General features: G+C 30.6%; 5 protein-coding genes across 11 annotated transcripts; 1 reads left to right on the top strand and 4 right to left on the bottom strand.

The window, feature by feature from the left end:
- Positions 1–1225: 1225 nt before the first annotated feature.
- Positions 1226–2955, bottom strand: LOC124832203 (Tetratricopeptide repeat (TPR)-like superfamily protein). Its single transcript, XM_047306342.2, has 3 exons — positions 2228–2955; positions 1846–2018; positions 1226–1655 (listed from the first exon to the last, which is right to left on the bottom strand). The coding sequence occupies exons 1-3, from the start codon at positions 2723–2725 to the stop codon at positions 1493–1495; spliced, it is 834 nt and encodes a 277-aa protein (XP_047162298.2). The 5' UTR covers positions 2726–2955; the 3' UTR covers positions 1226–1492.
- A 2271-nt stretch (positions 2956–5226) lies between these two features.
- On the bottom strand, positions 5227–5787 carry LOC124832183 (EPIDERMAL PATTERNING FACTOR-like protein). The gene is made up of 2 exons (XM_047306321.2): positions 5703–5787; positions 5227–5584 (listed from the first exon to the last, which is right to left on the bottom strand). Exons 1-2 carry the CDS (start codon positions 5785–5787, stop codon positions 5367–5369), a joined length of 303 nt encoding a protein of 100 aa, XP_047162277.1. The 3' UTR covers positions 5227–5366.
- Positions 5788–8306: 2519 nt separating this feature from the next.
- Positions 8307–10722, bottom strand: LOC124832206 (uncharacterized). Of its 6 annotated transcripts, none has more exons than XM_047306350.2 (6): positions 10590–10722; positions 10327–10389; positions 9389–9662; positions 9181–9271; positions 8611–8677; positions 8307–8522 (listed from the first exon to the last, which is right to left on the bottom strand). In XM_047306350.2, the coding sequence occupies exons 3-6, from the start codon at positions 9498–9500 to the stop codon at positions 8469–8471; spliced, it is 324 nt and encodes a 107-aa protein (XP_047162306.1). In that variant the 5' UTR covers positions 9501–9662; positions 10327–10389; positions 10590–10722; the 3' UTR covers positions 8307–8468. The 6 variants fall into 6 exon arrangements, with proteins under 6 accessions (XP_047162306.1, XP_047162308.1, XP_047162307.1 ...); XM_047306352.2 differs by having other exon boundaries at positions 9389–9641; XM_047306351.2 differs by having other exon boundaries at positions 9389–9574.
- Positions 10723–11759: 1037 nt separating this feature from the next.
- LOC124832204 (diphthamide synthesis DPH2 family protein) lies at positions 11760–16461 on the top strand. 2 transcript variants are annotated; one of them, XM_047306345.2, is made up of 11 exons: positions 11760–11948; positions 12090–12185; positions 12393–12616; positions 12947–13055; positions 13339–13675; positions 14421–14490; positions 14580–14647; positions 15060–15175; positions 15253–15359; positions 15516–15658; positions 16043–16461. In XM_047306345.2, exons 2-11 carry the CDS (start codon positions 12099–12101, stop codon positions 16282–16284), a joined length of 1503 nt encoding a protein of 500 aa, XP_047162301.1. In that variant the 5' UTR covers positions 11760–11948; positions 12090–12098; the 3' UTR covers positions 16285–16461. The 2 variants fall into 2 exon arrangements, with proteins under 2 accessions (XP_047162301.1, XP_047162302.1); XM_047306346.2 differs by having other exon boundaries at positions 12043–12185.
- An 889-nt stretch (positions 16462–17350) lies between these two features.
- On the bottom strand, positions 17351–18380 carry LOC124832185 (cytochrome P450 family protein). Its single transcript, XM_047306323.2, has 2 exons — positions 18057–18380; positions 17351–17932 (listed from the first exon to the last, which is right to left on the bottom strand). The coding sequence occupies exons 1-2, from the start codon at positions 18205–18207 to the stop codon at positions 17721–17723; spliced, it is 363 nt and encodes a 120-aa protein (XP_047162279.1). The 5' UTR covers positions 18208–18380; the 3' UTR covers positions 17351–17720.
- Positions 18381–21059: the final 2679 nt, after the last annotated feature.

Genomic DNA, 21059 nt, shown 5'->3' with positions numbered 1-21059 from the left:
TCTAATTGGACAAGAGAAGATGAGTGGCGGAGAAGGTATTTCTTATCACGTGTGTAGATAGACTTCGGAGCATTTGATCATTCATACAGATAAGAAAGAACATTAAATAGGTAACTCTTATTCATAACTCATATGACCAACATGGATTGTAGGATATTTTGACCTCAGAATTCTACATGGTTTTTTGTAAATACAGATTTGATGATTGACGATGAAATCTAGATATGTATTTCCAAATCGCATTTCCTTTTCTTAGTATTTCAGAATCTCAGTCTAGCCAGAAATAAAAGCTTATGAATATTTATGAAGCCTCAGATAATACATTAATAACTAAGACTAAATTAACGGTGATATCAATTCTCATGGAGTCAGTACAAAATTATGAGAAGAGAGTGTTTAAATGAGACGCATCTCAAACATGGTATCACCTTATCAAGGAGTGTGTGACAGTTTACAAAGAAAGACAATGAAGACAGAGACCCATACCTCCAATACAATTGGCTGTGACGACAAACATGAAGTCGCAAACCAGGTCCCATCTACATTTGGAGCCATTGTTTATGTTATATTGTTATTTAAACCTATCCATGAATATTCTATGTTTTATTTGATGGGGGTATTTTGAGAAAGTTGGATTTATAACATCTCTCCGTTAAATATAAGACTTTTCACATTGACACTTCATGCATAGATTTCAAACCATTGAGTATTAAACTTAAAGTTCCACATGCTATTGGACCAATATCGGATAAACTATTAATGTTTATTACTACGTATGAGATATATATACTTCGATGTAAAAAAAATATGCTAAAAGTCTCATATTAATTAATTAAAGATTAAACCAATTTACAGTATATAACTAATGTAAACTTCGTTTACTTAATTTTTTTTACAAGGAAGTTTTTGTTGTTTTCCTTTCTTGTCATGGAATTGGATCAATTGCTTCGCCCAACATATTTAATCCTTGATCAATAAAGGGAGGACAAGATGTTGAGTTTTATTTTGGAGAAACGTAAGGAAAATATGATACCAAAATAAGTCATGAGGGAGACTAAACATTTCTTTTTGGCCCATTTTTATTCCATGTAAAACTTCAACTCAGTCTTGAATTCAATACGAGGAGAGGCGTGGACGCTGTTACATATGAATCAACAGATATCTCATTTGGTGATCACTGTTTTTAAGAATTATAGTTCTTTATAGGCAATTAAAGAACATGATGAAACCGAAAAAGGGTTATTCTTTTTTCTTTATTTTGAACCAAAATTTCATATTCTCAAGATACAGCAGTGGAAGCCTCCCTAGTATACAACAGAAGACAGATTACAGGTTTGGTTTCTCTTATTTGTAGCATAAGCTATTCACAGCTAGATAGTCAACTCTAGTCTCCTAAACCGATATGTATATATAGTAGTCACTTACAACAGATGAAAAAAAGGGAAGACATTATTGTCTGAGACTATAATAGTTCATTAGTCTTTTAAGAAGTTCATTCAGAGAGGTAGGATTGAAAAGCTTCGGTAACATGAGGGCTGTCTCTAGTTTCTTTAAAGAGATCAAGTGGATATGCATGGCCCAGATCAGTCTTTTGTTGGCACTCTTCGTCTTCTTCAACATCCCAGAGAAATTTTGCATAAGAAGCCAGAACATAGCTGAAGATGGACAATGATTAAGGTGTTCATACATTAGTTTTATCAACAATAATTAAGCCAGAAAATTTGCTAATAACACTTTCTTGATGCAAGGTCATCTAACACTACTACAAAAGAAACAAGTACCATTTTTCTATTAGGAGAATGTATGTAAAGAAGAAAAACCATAATCTGTGTATATTTATCTCACCAATCATCTGGTGAACTTTTAACAGCTTGATCAAAATAGCCCTCAGCTCGATCAGCATTCTTCTCTGTTTGCCATATCAAATCAGCATAGAGGGACAAAACATTAGCATCTCCAGGATTAACCAAAATGGCTCTTTCAAGATACTCCCCTGCTTTAGGATAATCTCCACGAACCTATTTGCAAATTGAATGTCACAAAAACACTAGTTAGTGATAGAAAGAAACAAGACAACGATATAAGTCTTTTTTCTTCTTCTCACTTTTCGGTTGATGAATAACCTTACAGATTAGACTCTTTTTTCTTGTTTTCATTAACAGTATCAGTTCATCATTTTAAGAGAAAGATCACACTATCAAGGTCAAGCTTAAGCAAACTTAATTACCTCCTTCAAAAACTTAGCATAATTTCCAAGCAAAAGAGCATTATTGGGGTTCGCTTCAATCATGTTCTGGTAATAAGCATCCGTCCAATCCCTACCATATGAGCCTCTTCCACTTCCATTAAAACCACCACAGATCCTGCCACCACCACTCCCCATCCCACCACCCATCACCGAAGTCTGCAACCCCAAACCACCCTCTTCATGCCCATCTAAACCAGAACTCGAAAACAGTTCCCGAACTGAAGGTGGTGTTCCTCTCTTCCTGAAAAATTTCTGCTTTGTCTCTTCCACTTCTTCACTTTCCTTCATCTTATTCTTCAGGACTTTACTTCGTGACAAGCAAATTTTCTTCCCAGACATATGTGTCTCAGCCAAGTTCTGTATTGGAGTTGAAACTGCTCTAGGAACCCGAAGAATCGGTTCTGATTCAGATGAAGAGTGCACGGAATGGGAAAACCATGAGGTTGGAGTTGATACGGTGCAACTTCTGAGTAACATGTTTTTGCACTTCAGAGAGAGAAAAACAACGAAAAATGAAAAAGGGTAGAAGTAGAAGGGAATGGCATGGTAAGAAAGAAATGGTAGTAGTAGAAGAAGTCACATTTGGAAGGTGGTAGGGACTGAAAGTGTAATAAAGTGAAGAAAACACCGGAAGGCAGAGATATTTGAGAGTGAGAGAATGAGTATGAGAAAGAGAACCTCATAAATTGAGACAGAACACAAAAACCAAAGAAGGGGTGAGTCATTTTAATACACTATGTGGCATTTCAGCATGTAGCATTTGAGCATTAGAAAAATACAAGTTGGAGATTAGGATCTCTTTGGCGAGGACACGATTGACTGACATGAATCAGTGTGGACCCATTTCTGTGAACCTGAGTTATTGCAAGCTGCAAGATTGAACGGCCATGAATGGCTTTTGTAAGTGACAGAAATGGTGTCACCATCTAGCCACAGTTTTGGCCAGTTGCTTCTGAACATGCGTCAAAACTGTCTTGGGTGACAAACTGTGCCCATGCTCATCATTGAATTAATTAACATAGTATAACACAACTTTCATTATTACATGAGTGAAATGTTGTCACTACAAAACCACGACATGGGATATTTCAAGCTACCATGCTATCTTTTTCTCTTTTTCTCCATCAATCTATGCTTGAAGAATCTTATCTCCATCTTCTCACTCATTACTTCAAACACTCTAATCATATGGATAGCAAACAAATAATGAAGATTTGTTTGTATGTACCTAAAGAAAAAGTAGAAAGTAAAGCAGAAAAGGTAACTTGTAGCTTCTAGAACTAGAGATTTTATTCACTTCAATTTTTTCTTTAATTTAAGAATCGAAAAAAAGGAACAGCTGAAAAGCCTTTGCTCTTTAAAGTACAGTATATGAAAATAAATAGAAAATTTTAATACTTTATTTATTCGTGAGAATATTATATAATTGTTTTAATTTAAAATAAAAAATGATCCCAGATTTGTTTCACTCTATAATGTGAAGGTCGCTTTTGATAAGACTATTGAGGAGAAGCAGAGCAAAGAGGGATTTTGATTTGGTTTATGATAAAGATATCTTTGGAACAGTGTTCGGAGGGTCCGCTGTTGTTGACCCAACCCTTTAGGGCTTTGTGAACTAAGTTCATACAGAAATTTAGAAGTTCAAAGGTCCTATTTTGTAAAAGATTATGTATTTTATGTATACTACATAATCTCTTTTGTTTCAATGAAAATTCATCTTGAAATATATAGCATAATTGTATACACAAGTAATTGTGAATATATGATGGAAGGTTATCTTTTACAAAAATGTGTTTTTTTTTTTTTTAATTTGACTGAAATTAGCAACTGTAACATAAAAAGTTATATATAAATAGTCATTTATGTTAAAATCAATTCTAACTATTAGATTGTATATTAAAACGTTACTCGAATGGGGATGAAAAAAAATGTGAGAGGTGATATATATCTCATTAAAAGTGGGTCATTTTTTTATATTAGAAATTAATCATCCCCAATATGTACCAATATTTACTCCAACAAGAAAAAAAAAATACATTTTTCTGGTTATTGTACTATATTAAAATCGATTTTTCTTTTTACTTTAATTTACGAGAAACAAAATTTTGAAAAGGCACATAATATTAAGTTCCATCGGTAATTAGGGATCGGAATTCCAAATATTTTATTATAAATGAAATGTAAGTTCTATTTCTTAATATATACTCTCTTTTTTAATTTTAAAGTAGATAAATAATAGTGAGAAAAATGAAGCTCGTATACTTTAGAAAATGAGGAGTATTTTTATAGTATGGGTCATATATTTATTAAATACTTTTAATATATTTAAAATAATAATAATTTTTTTGAATAAATTGATACGGCGTGGTTGCAAAATAAACTTTTGCACCTTATTTATCCGAGCTGCAGAATTTATTTGCCTAACAAAACTTAACTCAATGGTTTGAAAAAAAAAAATTAGATTTGCAAATGTCTAAAAACTCCTAGCTCTACATACATGCTAGATTTCCTTCCTAATAATATCATATCCCTATCTTACATGCAAAAACTATTATCATCTGCATAATTGCTGAACTTGTCACCACCATATATCTATAAAGTAATTTTAAGCCATACAAAGTATACCATAAATATTTAAAATATATGAAATTAAGGTACTATATATACATAGATATATATATATATATATATATATATATATATATATATATATATATATATATATATATATATATATATATATATATATATATATAAGTCTTATATTTAAGTTTATTAAATAATTATGTTAGTGATTTGAATTAGAATACTGATATTTCTTGCCTTGCCTGCATGCATATATAGTAATCTTATCTATCTCTATTAGGCATGGAGATGATATTCATGAAAGAAGTAACATTCACAGTCACATAAAACAAGAAAACTATTGCATCAAAGCAAGTTATCTCCTTCATTTAGTTACTTGACCATATATAAGAACATGTATACATCTTAAATCAATGGATAAAGATGAAGACAAGTTGAATAATCCATTCACCAAGTAGGGTCTATAGTAATATTATGGATTGAAAAATAATATACATAGATATAGGGTTAAAGGAAGATGTAGGGTTGATTCTTATGGCTGAAAGAACTTATCTCCACATCTGCATTTCCATGAAAGGAGGTAATAGGTATCATCCTGGCGGTGAGAGGAAGCCATGAAACCTTTGGTCTTGTGATTAGGAATCACCACAGTTGCTGTGCAAGGCCTACAATTCATGCACTTGTTTCCACAAGCTGGAGGTTTTGACCCCATCATCAAACTATTTCTTCTATCAGACATCACAGATCCACCTACCAAGATGATATAAAGCACAAAAGTCTTAGACAAATGGGAAAATGCCAAAAATGCATCAGATGAATTTCTTGCTTAATGTGATAAAAAGTGACAAAAATGAAGAGTTTTGGTTACCTGACTGAGGAAGTAGAACAATGAAGAAAAAGAAGAAAGCCAAAGTGAGTGCAACTTTGGATCCATCTCTGTCTTGTGGTGCCATCAGTGAAGGGTTTGATATGTGAGTGAAGAAATTTGGGTGAAAGAGTGAAAGGTTGTGGCAATTGAAATATGATAGGAAGAAAAACAAGACATTGAATGTGTTTGATAAAGTAGAGAGATGTTTCCTGTTGGAGAGACAATGCACTGGTTGAATGTTTGTTCCCCCAATGAAAATAGTGAAAATAGAGACCACAGAGTGGAGATGTGTAGTTCAGTCCTTTTGGGAAATTGGAGACCTGACTTTGGATTGTTGGTCAATTTTTTATTAAGAAAATAAAAAATGTTTCTTACTTTTTTACTTTTCTTTTTTTTTAAATACAAAAATTTACTTTTATTTTAATCATTTTAATTTTATATTATGTGTTAAAATGAATGTAAAAATGTATTACTCTCCACCATTGTAAGAATGTAAGAAAATTGAAAATAGGGTTAAATATGTTTTTAGTTCCTAAACTATTAGCTGTTTCTGGTTTTCGTCCCTCTTTCAAATACAATTTGGTCCTCATTCTTTTCGAAACGTTCGTTTTAGTCCTCGAAAACTAAACACTGTTTAAAAATTTGGTCCTCATTTAGCAACAAATGAGGACTAAAACCAAAATTCCGAGGACTAAAACGAACTTTTCGAAAAGAATGAGGACCAAATTGTACCTTACTTTGAAAGAGGAACGAAAATCAGAAACGACCAATAGTTTAGGGACTAAAAATATATTTAGAACCTTTAAAATAAATTTAGTTTGAGAGTTCACAGATATCTGAACTATTTGTAAGCATTGATTGACTGAGGGTGAGGGTTAGTAAGTGTGGCATGAGATTCCTTATCTCTATTTCCTAAGAAAAATCACTCTGTCATAGTCAAAATTATTTTTTATTCATTAAGAATGATAAACAAAGATTATAAAAATTGTCTGTGTATATTTTTTAGTCCAGAAATTAATTTTGGTCATAATGTTCTAAATATATAAATTTTCTGCTGAATAGTTTATAGCATTGTAATAATTTTTCTATGTTTTAATAACAATGACCGATAAAGATTGTAATTATTTATAGCAAACCGTTTTTTTAGATGCACTGTTTTGTTATGATTTATTATTGACAAAATTAATAATAAAATTACTGAATGCTTTTGTTGGTTTAAAAAAATAAATATTTAATTTAATTAAAATGAAAAGAAATTAATAAAAACAATAAAATTAAAATTTAATTAAAAAACAATAAAGTTAAAGTTAGAAGCATATGAAATAAAATAATTATACAATTTAAAAGATGTTAAAATCATTTTCGAAAATATGGGCTTACAAAGAAGCCTTATGTATTCAAATAAAGATAGAAAGAAAAAAAAAATAAAAAAATATGATAAATTTAGGTACAATTATATTCTTTTCATGGTGGGAGTGGTGTGGTGTGATGTCGTATAGAACCTTACTTATCAATGTTTACTTGTTTAATTAGACCTGACAAGATGTGATCCTGACACAAGATGTTTTATTGGTACTTCTTTTTCTGAATTTTGATGTACTTATTTCATACTCCTGAAATAATTGTTAAGGTATAAATTTTTTACTTAGATTAAAAAGTTATTAAATAGATAAAATAATATTCTATTTTCAAAATTAATCATAATATAATTAATCAATTAATTAATAATTTCAATTTGGTATTTATTTTTTCTCATAAACATATATTATAACTTATGTATTATAATTAACATAGAATATGGTTAATCAATCCGTTTTCTGTTTTAAGCTTTTTGACATTTTACAAGTTCCTCGAGTATTGAGCTTCTTGTCCATGACTCCAACAACCCGAGGAAAAATCTGCAACTTTTGGAAACAAAACAACGACCTTTTGCCTCGATAAAGAAACTTTTCTATATTTCTTTTTTATTATAAAGAAGACGGAATAAAATTGAAATTGACTTTTATTATTATTTTTTATAGCCGATATTTATTATTCATATGTATAAAATAAAATAAAAATATTTGTTTTTTAATATTTTCTTCACAAATAACAATATCCAAAAATTCAAATTGACCCTTATTATTATTTTATAGCTGATATTTTGGGACCAACTTGTCAATATAGTACAAATTTATCATTTCAAATTCATATCCGACCATTTCATGAATTGGGTTGTCCTGTCTTTCATTTCAGTTTCAGAATTCTCCAATGCAAGTTTCACTATGTCTTTCTTAGCAAATTACTGTTATACTACTTCGGGAATTTTGACCATTTTAAGTTATTTTCTTTTATTACAACTTTTTCAAATTTAGTTTTTTTTTCCTTCTAACTAAATAATTATATAATAGTCCTGCAAATCTAATTCACTTGCCTAACTTCTCTCAACCATAGTTTCATCTGAAGGGAGAAAGTAACTGTTCTGTTTGTTCTCTCAAACAAAGATGCTGAAAGTCTGTGAACAGCAAAAATAGTTGCAGCCAACTTGATAAAATTTTGCAACATCTTAATTGTGTGATTGAATTGGCATTTATGGTAACTAAAAATGTGCAGGCTGTGGAAAAATTATAATAAAATTCTTTGTCATTGTCAACTGAAAGATGATGTTACAACAGATATACAAAGTTACAAACTGCAAGTATGCCCAATTTTCCTCTTCCTTCAGAAGAAAGAACTATAATTATTGTAATGATCAAACCAACTTACACTCCTACAGTCTTGTATAGGTTAGTCATACAGACCATCTTGTTCCCAGATGTCCACAAGAAAATCTACCATTTCCTAACAAAATTTATACAAACAAACAAATCAGATAATTGATCATAATTACTTAAGTTGAGAAGGCTCATACGTAGACCCTGGGGCTTACCGCAAGAGGAATATGCTGAGGGAATGGCTTGTTGCCACCCAATAAACTTTCATATGTTGCATTCCAACTACAACACCATATAGATTTTCATCAGGCCACGGATGGAATTGGTGTTTTCTCCAATTTGTTGTTGAACAAAATTTGCATAAGAACTTATAGATATGAGAGAGATTTCACAAAAGTTAAAGTGCATGTTTTGATTTTAACTTAAGATGAACCCAGTACATTTTACACCAGTCGATAAAACAAGAAAGTAGTACTACAGAAAAATGAGCTTGCATGCTAGCAACAATCCTTACATACTTGCCCCACATTTATCCTCCTAAGAAACATGGATTCTGAAAAAGGTACTAATTAACAAACTTTATGAAAAATACATTACATCATCTGCTTAGACTTGTGGAATCTCAAAATTATAAAGCACAGGGAATTCTGTGAGGAATAAACACAAACAGGTGCTATACATGTATCACCCCTCCCCTCCACCCCAAAAACACCCAATAAATAAAAAGTGATAAAAAACTTATAAATACAAAGTGCTAGTAAAATCAATCAAACAATGCAGTTTACCTCACTTTTGGTTCTCGTGACTGTTCAGTTCTGTTCTCAGACCTTTTATTTCCAATCCAACTTTGCCGGGTCTGATTCCAAAGGATAAGACCTGGCAAAGAAATCCCATAGTCAATATAAAATATAAAGAAAAAAAAAAGAATCTGTAGGGTTGCATGAATAATGTAATGTAATGAAATATAAAGAAAGAAAAAGAAAAATAGTATACCATGATTCACAAATTCAGTAGGGTTGCATGAAGGTCCATGAGAATCTGCAGGTTGATTGGTTATACTGGCTGATGAAATGCTTCCCTGTGAGTGAACAGCACTGTTGTCCATATCATGCGTGCTGGTGATCCAGAAATCCTCTGACGTGCTAGGTTTCTTTGCTGCCTTACCTCGCTTCTTCAATCCTTTTGGCGGAACATCAGCATTAGAAATTAGAGAGGGCTTTTTAAAGGGTCCAAGACAACCACTGTGCTATTGCAATCACATTTAATTCTGTTATGCACGGTAATATAATCATATCAATATAATTTTCTAAATCATCCTCCACAATTTCAAACACTACAATTTTCTAATTTGTTAATGCACAATCATCCTCACAAAGGAGAAAAAAAAAATAGCAAATTACACGTATAACAAACTAGCTAAATGAAAATTATGCAGACATGGAGGTGCTCTTCTTCAAGCTAATATGACCATTAACCTCAGCCTTAGATCATTGGCAACACATCTAAGAATTATTACAAGGATGATTTTTTAACATGTTGAGGAGTTATGAACTTTGACAACTTTCCTAACACATTAATTTTCATGTTTGTAACAAAATACCTTGACCCTCCACTCCTCACAAGATTTCCAACTACTTCAATTCAGAAAATTAAGCCAGGAGCAAAATCTATATAATAAACATATATACAGTTCCCTGAAAGTAACTTCGTTTTTGTTTCACCTATTCACCAGTTATTTGATTAAATATCTAAATAAAAATTAAAAAATTCCCAGATTATATTAACAAGCATACCAGGGCATGATTATTGACTCATACTCAATACAAGCAAAATCATCCATACCCATAAAGGGGAGAAGTAAAATCCGGAAAAATAAATAAAAAAGGAGATAAATTTATTCGGTGGGTTACAGTTGGATAGAGAAAACATACCCCATATGCATGCAATGTCTGAAAACCCCCCCAAAAACCCTAGTCAGATCTGCTGAAATGAGTCTGCGGGTGAATGAAGAAGTCGAAAGATGAAGTCAGGGTGTAATCCAGAAAATTAAAAGAAAAATTATGAAGAAAAGGGCGAATTGGAATTTCTTTCAGTAATTTATTTGAACGTGAAAGAGAAGAAAGAGAAACATAAGGATATAAAAGGGAAAATTAAGGAAGAAAGAGAGCTATGGTGGTTGTCTTGTGTCTTTTACCTTGCTGGCTGCCCTGAAATGGGTAGGCTTCGTTGTGTGAGGGTGTTGTTTTTCGGGTTCTGTTGTCTTTCTTTCTTCTCCTTCTTTTCCAGAAAAACAAGGATTTGTTGTCGATGATGTACAGGTGTTTAGTTACACACAAAACTATATATTATTATGTATAGGTGCTAGACTAAATTAATAATAATATTAATTATAATAATATTAATTATAATAATATAATAATAATGACAAAAAAAAAAGAAATAGACAAAATTTAAATAAAGTAATACAATTTAATTTTGGGGTTAAATATGTTTTTAGTCCCTAAATTGTTTCTGATTTTTGATCCTCTTTCAAAATAAGATACAATTTGATCCTCATTCTTTTCAAAATTTTGGTTTTAGTCATTGAAAACTAACACAGTTAAAAATATGATAGTTTTCAAGGACTAAAACCAAAGTTTCGAGGAGTAAAACTAAAGTTTCGAAAAGAATGAGACCAAATTGTATGTTATTTTGAAAGAGGGACGAAAATCATAAACGACCAATAGTTTAGAGACTAAAAATATATTTAACCCTTAATTTTGTTCAGAACATTTATAAACATGTGTTTTTCATTAAAATTATAACAGAATTTCAAAATGATAAAAGAATATGAAATAAGAGAAATTAGAAAAGAAAAGAGTGTCAGTTCTTGTTATGTATGTATGAATGATCAAATGTACATATTATTATTCAAAATTTTCATAAAATAATAATGAAATAATACCTATGTATTTTTTTTTCTAAAAGTTATTCGAATATTCATAAAATCCTATCTTTAGTGTGTTCATTTATTATCTTTCATGAATAAGATAATCAGATATAATTTTTTTCATGATTTAAAAATATTATAAATAATAATTTTCACTACTTATAATATTATTCTTATTTTTAATTTATTAGTTTATTTTTTATTGTTTATTTCGCTAACCATATAATTACTAAATTAAATAGAATTAAAAATTAATATTTTATCTGATAAAATATTGAAGTACTATAATCATATTTTATCAACTCTTTTCATTTGGTAAAAAAGTTATATTTTATATTTAACAAATATTTTGATGGAAAAAATCACAACAAATAAACAGCTGTTAAAAAAAATTAAAAGGATAATTCTTAAACAGATATTATTCTTAAAATTCCTAAATCAATCGTGTCTTTTGGGTGTGCCCTAAGTACCGAAAAATTCAATAGATTCAGAAACTCCGGCGAAGGGCAGCACGACGCCGTTTAAGAGCTGCGTCTACAACAGTGGCAGGGCGCGTTCAGGTTCCGCACATCACGCCACACCACAAGCAACAACAACACTTCACGCTGTTCTTCAATTTAACACGTATTCTTACTACTACTACTCTCAATCTTCCAAAGTTTCATCTTTTCACATGTAATATCAATTTTTTCTCGGTTGCTTTGAATGTTATTAACAGGGCACCGCAGAAGAAAAAAAAAGCTTATTTTGTTTCACTGCTTGTAGCCTTTGGATATGGTGATGGATTTTGAATCAAATTATGATATTGCCGCCTCTGCTCTATTCATTCATACTCACAACTTCAATAGAGTTGCCTTACAAGTAAGACCATCTATCTCATCAACTCTTCACTTTCACCTTTCCCTCAAACTCATCAATGCCTGGACAAAACACTAGCAATAAAAGTACTAGTCTTTATTAATTCTACCACCAAGCCCAGTATAAATCTTGAATATTTAAGGTTTTCTTGTAGATGGGAGTTATTACTGTACTTTTCTCAATTCAAGGACATTCATGTTTGAATTTCAGTTTCCAGATAATCTTCTAAAAGATTCAACAAGAGTGGTCACTGCTCTGCGCAAGAGACTTCAATCATTGAAAAAAATTGATGTCTCAGAAAGTGGGTACGAGGCAGACGTAGGATTGTTTGTGATGGCAGACACGGCGTATGGCAGCTGCTGTGTTGATGAAGTTGGAGCATCACATATTAATGTTGATTGTGTCATACATTATGGACATACATGTTTTAGTCCGTGAGTTCTTCTAAAACATTTTTTAAATCTTTAATTTGAGCTTATCTTATAAATAGTGTGTCTTTTTTCTCATATCTGATTGTGGAATGTAGAGATGCATTTCAAATAACTATATCCATCTGTGTATGAGTATGATACTGCCCAGTTATTTACGCTGTTAGTTCATAATCTAAGTTTCCTTTAGATTCCGTTCCTTCTTTGAGCACTTCAACTTAAATGTAATTATAGTGTCTGTGGTACCACTGGGTTGCTCAGTTTATTTCTTTACCTTAATTAAGGGTTGAGATTCTAATTCTTACGCTTCCATTGGATCTTCTTTGCGCACTTCAGGACAACAACTCTGCCATCCTTTTTTGTTTTTGGGAAGGCTTCCATTTGCGTAGCTGATTGCGTTGAAAGTATGTCAAAATATGCTCTGACAAACAGTAAGCCTATCATGGTATAACTATTTATTTAATCATTCCTGGATTTATATTTGTATAAATTAACTGAATGTTGTAGTGTATGTGAAATAAGGCAACTGCAATTATCCTCTGGTGATGATTGTTCAGAATATAAACTGGACTTCGCATCTTTATTTAGTCTTTTTGGGATGATTTATATTTCTCTGCATGAATTGCTAATTTTTCCAGCTTCTCGGCCATATATAAGAGAAGATTATGGGTATTTTTCTACCATGTAAGTTTCTGACATTTATTGTTTCATGCACCATCTGCTTCCAGGTCCTTTTTGGGCTGGAATATGCACATTCAATGCAACAAATTAAAGAAGCACTGTTAGAATCATCAATGTCATGCAGAATTGACCCTAAGCCAGAAGTTCACTTTGCTGATGTTCCATCTTCAGTTATGTTTCCATCAAAAGATATTAAAAAGATAAAAGGGCTCCAAGAACTAGCTTGTGGTTGCAATGGAGAAAGTGGCACTACGTATAGCATTGGGGGATTAACTTGGAAATTACCTCAAGGACAAAGCATGGATGACTACTTGCTCTTTTGGATTGGACTTGATGATTCAGCTTTTGCTAATGTTGTGCTCACATTCAATACTTGTGAAATAGGTTGACAGTTTCCCGTCCTTTAAGAAATTTGTCATGTGCATCTGTATTTTTTTTATACACTACAACATCTATATGTTGCATTTTTGCATATAAAAGCTTACCTTTCTCATGAAACCTGTATTGCTTTCCATGAATTGCTTATATCAATTGTTGTTGTTAAGATCCTGATTAAGATCATGAAATTATATGACTCTGCAACTTTTGGAGCCAGATGTGAGTTGGATTGGTGGCAGGATTGTGGTTTCGTGAGATTCACGGTCTTGCCCTTTATATTTCTAATGAAAAAGTTATCTGACCAATTATGAGTGGTATTGGATTTTGAGCTTACAAATTTTGAATTCTAGTTCAATGATGTGATTTCATATATGCTTGTGTTAAGTATAATTTTGAATTTTGAGCTTTTGTTAAGTATAATTTTGTATGGTTCCTACCATCCCCACCTGAACTTAATTAGGATCTCAGTTTTGCCAACATTGATGTCAATTTCTCCATTTAATTTATGTTTTCCTTTACATTGTATTTCTATCATCAAATGACACGAGGAAAGCTGTTAGTAAACATGTGTCATGTGTTGTACGGCATCTCTACCAAAAGGGTATATTTTGGAAAGCTAATATCCCTGAAATTATTACTCTGTTTTAATTTTTCTTTATATCTATATGAAATGAAAAGGCTTCTCAACTTATTTTCTACTTTAGGAGTTTCTGAATCATGATTATAATTATTATGATTTCTGTTGCTTTAGTCAGATATTATGCAAATGAAAATCAAATGGTGACAGACTTGTTTCAACAAAGGAGGATTCTTAAACGTAGGTATGAATCCCAATATAAACGCACTACTCTGTCTTGTGTAAGCCAGCTTATATCTTCAAATTTACTAAGCTAGAGTGATGACTATGCAGATATTACCTTGTGGAGAGAGCTAAGGATGCTAATATTGTTGGGATTTTAGTTGGAACTCTTGGTGTTGGTATGTTGTCTTGTCAAATTTTTATTTGTTTTTTGTGTGTCGATGATAATAACTAAAGTAGCATGTGCATATGCAGAATTATACTGTCACATTCCTTGTGAAGCATTACAGTATTGCAAACATCCAAAAGACAAACATTTTATTTGAATATTGTCGTCTAGTAAGAAAGGATATCAAGAGTGAATCCTTAATGTTACTAACCTTGAATGCGATGAGAAGAATTATGTGAGGCATCATTTGATTATTGTCTATGATTACAGAATGCATATGTAAATGGTTCACAGTCTCAATCATGGTTTAGGTAGCTATAAGAAATGTGGAAACTATCTCGTGTGAGAGTAAATATTTTATATGCTTGCTTTTTTTTTCAATAGAATTGGGATTTAATTTAACATATTGCCTACCGATGCAGCTGGTTATCTTCACATAATCAATCAAATGAAGGAGCTCATAACTGGAGCAGGCAAGAAGGCCTATACTTTGGTTATGGGAAAGCCAAACCCAGCTAAACTTGCTAACTTTCCTGAGGTGAAATTTATTACATCCTTAGTATATATTTCAGTCTGTGTTTTTGTAAAAGCTTTCTAACAGTTTGATTTCATCAGTGTGATGTTTTTATATATGTTTCTTGTGCCCAAACTGCTCTACTGGATAGCAAAGAGTATCTAGCTCCAGTTATTACTCCCTTTGAAGCAATGATAGCTTTCAATAGGTACACTATCGTAGTTAAACCTACTTTTTATTTTTAAAATGTCTCTCTGATAGTGTTTGTATGGATTGCCAATATTTTTGTGTAGCCTCTATGTTTTGTTTATTGTAAATCAACGACTCACCTCATTCCGGATTTGACCATATTATCTGTTTTCAGGGGAAGCCAGTGGACAGGAGCCTATGTAATGGAATTTCGAGATCTAATTAATTTGCCTCAAATGGAAGCTGGAGACCAAGGGGAAGAAGAAGCACGGTTCTCATTCTTGAAGGGTGGATACATTGAAGATTTTGAAAATCAAGGTAGGTTTCATTTCACGCTTCTATGCTTGCAACTGAATGGTTACTTTTATTGATTTTTTTCAAAGGAGCAAAACCGACCTTCATAATTCTGACATAATAGAAAAATTAGTGAAGATGTGTTGTTGTTAATCACATTGTATCATCTGCCTAAAAGAAAAGTTCCCTTGAAGAGATTCAGTTATATCAGTAAACTTAACCAGGCATGAGATTGTTTCTGTTTCATGGAATACAAAATTTTTGGCTGCCATAACCCATAAATTGACAGAGTAACCATTTTACCACCATCCTTGAAACCTAATGCTGATGATGATTCAGTCATTTATTCTGAGTTACCAAATAAGATCATTAGTTTTATTTTCTAATGACATTCTGTATTTTCATCAGAAAATGTTGAGGAAGAAAGAGAAGCCCTTGCTTTGGTAAATGCAACAGAGAAGGCACTGCAGTTGCGGAATAACTCTAATGCTCTAATGAAAGGAAATGCTAAATCAGGAGCAGAGTTTTTAGCTAATCGATCTTATCAGGGGCTGACTATGCCCAGTGAGAACACCTCCCCAGAGCCATACCTCATAGGAAGAAGAGGAAGAGCATCTGGGTACGAGGATGAGAACAACAAACAGACATAAACTGTGATTTTTTTGTTTAGATTAAGGTCAGAGATTGTTGTTCTTTCATATCATTTATCTTTTCATTGATATCTTCAATGAATTTTATTTGAATTCTGTGAGGAGAACTTAAATTATACAAGTTGTTTGACAGAATCAAAGTCTATAAAGTTTAGGGACAACAATTCATTGATAGAAGTCCATAATCAATTTCGTAGCTTAGTTTAATATTAAATGGTGCTGTTATGTGGACTTTTTTTAATATGAAACTCTTGGGTCAAACATGTTGATTTTTCACTGCATAATCTAAAAGTCAGATGTTAAATGTCAACGAAAACTTGTTTCAGTAATAATTTTCAATTGTAGGTCATAAAAGCTGGGCCAAAATATTAATTTGATGAAAAAGGGTGAAGATTATTAATCAGTCAAAGATGGATGATGAACACGATTAACTTTATATAGTCTATTCAATGTGAATTAAGAGGTAAAATAAGTTAAATCAGACTGATTTTATTCTAATTAAGCACAACTTAACTATCAAATATAACGTTTAAGTAAGATTTATGTTAGAAATATATTAAATTTTAAGGATTAACTCCCACGTTTGTTAAAATCTCTTGTATTGGGTTATTTTAAATAAGTTAATCATTATTTCAAAATAAGTCAGTAGACTTAAACTTTTCTTCCGACTACTACATTAATAAAATTTTGAATATTAATATTATAATTGTTTATTTGAGCTTGAATAAAGTAGTTATTCAATCTCTTAAAAACTCTATAAACAGTATAATATGTATTAAACTCTTAATGAATTCTTAGTTTTTTCCACCTCTAGATGTAATATTGAAACTTAAAGCATGATTATCTTTAAATTAGTAGCTTTTTTTACCACTATGATTTTTATACGAAAAATAAAAATAAAAAAATCACTTAAGTCATTATTGTATTTTGATGTTGTTGTAATTGTTTATAGTTTTTCTAGTCATGGAAACTAACTCAGTAATCAATATATCACAGACAAAACTTAGACATGTCCAATACATATGTAAAACAGTGACACCTTCAAAGCAATGAATGAAAAGAATGGTTGAAACGTAATAGAAATTTGATTCATTCAAGTGGATGGAAGTGTATTATTTCGGAAAAGAAAAAACAAAACTTCGCCTAAGAATTCGTACATAACAATGGGACAAACTCCTGTAGGCATCAATTTACAACCACAAGAAAAGAATATCCCAGATTTTATATTCTTTTAATTTCTACATTGAATTAACCCCTCCTCACCACAAAATTATATTTGAAAATTTGAAGTGTGATAGACAGAGACAGAACAGAGGAAGAGAGAGAGACAGACAGAGACACAAAGATAGATTTTGTGCGTTCTTCAAATTCCTTACACAAATGTACAATACAAGTACAGGGTTTGATCGATCTTTGAAGAAAATCATGTGTTAGTATCAATAAGAACACTCCGTTCTGTGCACTCGCTCCCTCAAAATCCCGTTATACAAAGCGATTCTGTTAGCCGGCATTCCGACACAATCTGAGGATTCGTCCCTGCAGTTATTCGATACTCTGTTTTCGTCTTTTCTTTCTCTCCCTTCCTTCTTCACACTATCTGCAAATTTCACTTTCTTCTTCGTCTTCTTTCTCTCCCGTTTCTTTTCCTCTGCAAAGCACACAACACATTCAAAAATCAGCACAACCCAATGAAGAAAAAAGAGATAGAATAACATGAAAGTAAGAAAAGAACATCTTGCAGTGATTATTTTTGAAAAAAAATCAAACTTTACCCGAATACAAGCAAGAACGCAAGGTGGGTTTGTTGGAGTGATGAATCCGAAAAGAAAGGTTGGATTTTTGCCTGGAGAAAGCAACGTAGAGGAGAGTGGTTGAGAGAAGCATGGCAGAGGTGAGAACAAGACCCCGTGAGAGGGAAGCCATGAGAAAGAAAGAGGTGAAAAGAAATGAGAAAAGAGAAAAGAGAAAAGGAGAAGTTGGAATCACGGGTTGAAGAAGAAGAAGAAGAAGAAGAAGAGTATAAAACGAAAGAAAGTGAAAAAGTGATGATATATAGAGAAATAAAAAGAATGGCAGTAGTTAATTGGTGGTTGGTGATGTGATGTTAGTATCTAGATTTCTCTGTGTTGCGTGTTCGGTTTCTTTGGACTTTGCTTTTGTATATCTAATGTTCTGGTTGGAGTCAGAAAGAAATTTGAAGGAACAAGTATGGATATGAATGCGGTTGCGGTTTGTATCGACCTTCAACGTATCTTGTCTTCTCCTGTCAGGTGGGGTCGCATTCAACGACCACCACCTTCAACAACATTACTAGGATTATTATGTCTTATAAAATCTCTCTAAGATTAAATGTCTTTCATTTTTATTAAAAAATTAGTTCATTTTTTTATTTTCATCCAGTTTAGTTTTTCAAATTTAAAAATATGTAAGTTTCAATTTTCTAATCAAATTTTATTAAATTTATTAATTTAATAAAATTTAAGAAATTAAAAAAGTTTAAAATTTTACAAATAATTAATTTTAATTTTTTATTTAAAAATAAGAGATGAAAATATATTTAATCTAATTTTAAATATACTAACATAGGTTTATCAACTAAAACAGTTAGCATATTTTGGGTTTTTAATCTTAATGTTATGTTAAATTTCATCTCAGGTCTTCTGGTGTAAAATGAAAGTTTTGAGTTATTTAGTGTAATTTTTATTTTATAAAGTTAAGTTATTTTTAAAGTTTATTTTTTAAATAACATTATAATCTTTTTAAAAGTTATTTATAAAAAATTGTGTTGAAATTGATGAGATGTGAGAGAAATGAATATTGAGTAGTTATATTGTTAATGTATGTCTTTTTCATTTGATGGTACATCTTTTTCCTTCTGTAATTTTCAGATTTTCATTTCTTTTATTAAATACTTTTTTTTTGTTATAATTTGTAAAGAACTTTAACATAATTATTCACAATAATGTTTAAAGGAAGTTTATAGCCTTCTAAATCCTTCAAATAGACTTTCTTTATGTCACTTGAACCATACAACAATCAATCTTCCATCATTCTCATATTTCTAATTTAAAAAAAAAATGTAAACTTGATTGAAATGTGTAACACCGTAAATATAATTTAAATTCTATAGAAAAACATATGAATTACTTTAATTCAAATTGTATTGTTAAATTAAGAAAAATGAATTACTTTAATAATTTTCGATATTACATCCTTACTCACTTTATTAATGGTCAATTATTACACAGACTAGCAAAACTCGGTTATGCTGAGAGAGTTAAATTCGAAATAATTAGAAACACGTCATTAATCACAATATAATAATAGGCCACAATAATAATAGTACCAATATTTCTTACATTAGTCATATAAAAATGTGCTACAACAAACCAAACGTCTTTTCTTAATAAAAACGAACATAAAATTTGGATGACAATAGCAAAAATCGAGAGAAACAAATTAAAATTTTAAATTAAAACCATAAAATAGATCATCAAGATCATTAAATAAAATTTCAAATTAACTTATTATTCTTTTAAATAAAAAGATATATACATATATATATATATATATATATATACATATATATTGAATTGAAGTTGATTCATTTAACTTATATGTTAAATAGATTCGAATAAGTTGAAATTGGGTAAATTCATAATTTATCTATAATAATTTTTTATTATTTTGACAATCTTGTTATAAGTTTCTTTTTATAATTGTATATATGTTGATACTTTAGTTTTTAAAAACTTAAATATCATTTAATAATATTTAAATAATTTAAATATTCAATTTATTTGTTTGTTAAATTATGTCTGCATTATAATTTTGAATTATTATTTGCATTTAATAAAATAGATGAATATTTTGATTTTATTATTATTAAAAAAATAATTAAATCAATCTATTAAAACAACATATAAAATATAAAAAAAAACATCTTAAATAAATTAACTCATTTAACCTATCAATTCATAATAAATGAAACCAAAGGTGAATAAATCAAACTTCAAACTAACTATTCTTTTACTTAAACATTTGATGAGCAAATCATTATAGAAGTGAAAAGTTTGAAAGCTTCCGATAAGATAAATATCTTTTCTATATTAATAATGAAGATTCTAACCAAACACGGCCTTAATGTTTGATGTAAAAGATGATGTTTTGTAAGTGTGAAATTGAATGGTTCTTACACGTGTGTGGGGTATGTGAGTGAGTAACTGTGTATAATATTATATGACTATGATAGGAACATTGAATGGATTATATGATTTAAGACCTCATTGACACGTGTTGAGCAAGGACAAGACATTATCCACAGCACGCGTGTACGGACCAAGATTCCGAAGACTTTCCAAAACCTTGCACACTCCTCTGCAGTTATATTTCTTACGTTTCTTATTTATATTTTACATTTTAACACAAAATAAAATATATTTTGTGTGGTCATCATTTCATGAATTAATGTTTATATTTAATAATGGTAAATTATATTTTATGTTTTAAATATTTAAACTATTAACATACTAGTAGTCTTTTTTAAATAATTTTTTTATTTAGTTACTTTGTCAGTATATTTCTTCGAGATTTATTAATACTTTTATTTGAATTTTTAATTAAAGTAATTGAAAAATTATTTTTTTAAATTTAAATTAGAAATTAATGAATTCATAATTTTAAATTTCATGTTGCTCATTTCAAGAGACGTGTTATATTCAAATCATCTTTTGCTAAATTAAATTAAATAAAGGACACTCTCCTCTTACAATGTA

The sequence above is a fragment of the Vigna umbellata genome, chromosome 6 (assembly GCF_029865625.1).
Source record: "Vigna umbellata cultivar VRB3 chromosome 6, Vumbellata_1.0, whole genome shotgun sequence".
In the NCBI taxonomy this organism is placed as follows: domain Eukaryota; kingdom Viridiplantae; phylum Streptophyta; class Magnoliopsida; order Fabales; family Fabaceae; genus Vigna; species Vigna umbellata.
The sequence above is the reverse complement of the archived record's forward strand: the minus strand, read 5'-3'. Positions and strand labels throughout refer to the sequence as shown.

Coding starts and splice junctions, on each gene's coding strand:
- LOC124832203 (XM_047306342.2), bottom strand. CDS start 2,725: ATGTTACTCAGAAGTTGCACCGTATCAACTCCAACCTCATGGTTTTCC. Junction 2,019..2,227: donor ATGCTAAGTTTTTGAAGGAG/GTAATTAAGTTT, acceptor ATTTGCAAATAG/GTTCGTGGAGATTATCCTAA. Junction 1,656..1,845: donor AAAAGTTCACCAGATGATTG/GTGAGATAAATA, acceptor GTCCATCTTCAG/CTATGTTCTGGCTTCTTATG.
- LOC124832183 (XM_047306321.2), bottom strand. CDS start 5,787: ATGGCACCACAAGACAGAGATGGATCCAAAGTTGCACTCACTTTGGCT. Junction 5,585..5,702: donor TGTTCTACTTCCTCAGTCAG/GTAACCAAAACT, acceptor TCATCTTGGTAG/GTGGATCTGTGATGTCTGAT.
- LOC124832206 (XM_047306349.2), bottom strand. Junction 9,272..9,388: donor TACTGAATTTGTGAATCATG/GTATACTATTTT, acceptor TTTCTTTGCCAG/GTCTTATCCTTTGGAATCAG. Junction 8,678..9,180: donor TCACGAGAACCAAAAGTGAG/GTAAACTGCATT, acceptor ATGGTGTTGTAG/TTGGAATGCAACATATGAAA.
- LOC124832204 (XM_047306345.2), top strand. CDS start 12,099: ATGGTGATGGATTTTGAATCAAATTATGATATTGCCGCCTCTGCTCTA. Junction 14,648..15,059: donor AGTTGGAACTCTTGGTGTTG/GTATGTTGTCTT, acceptor CTACCGATGCAG/CTGGTTATCTTCACATAATC. Junction 15,659..16,042: donor TGAAGATTTTGAAAATCAAG/GTAGGTTTCATT, acceptor TATTTTCATCAG/AAAATGTTGAGGAAGAAAGA.
- LOC124832185 (XM_047306323.2), bottom strand. CDS start 18,207: ATGGCTTCCCTCTCACGGGGTCTTGTTCTCACCTCTGCCATGCTTCTC. Junction 17,933..18,056: donor GCGTTCTTGCTTGTATTCGG/GTAAAGTTTGAT, acceptor TGTGCTTTGCAG/AGGAAAAGAAACGGGAGAGA.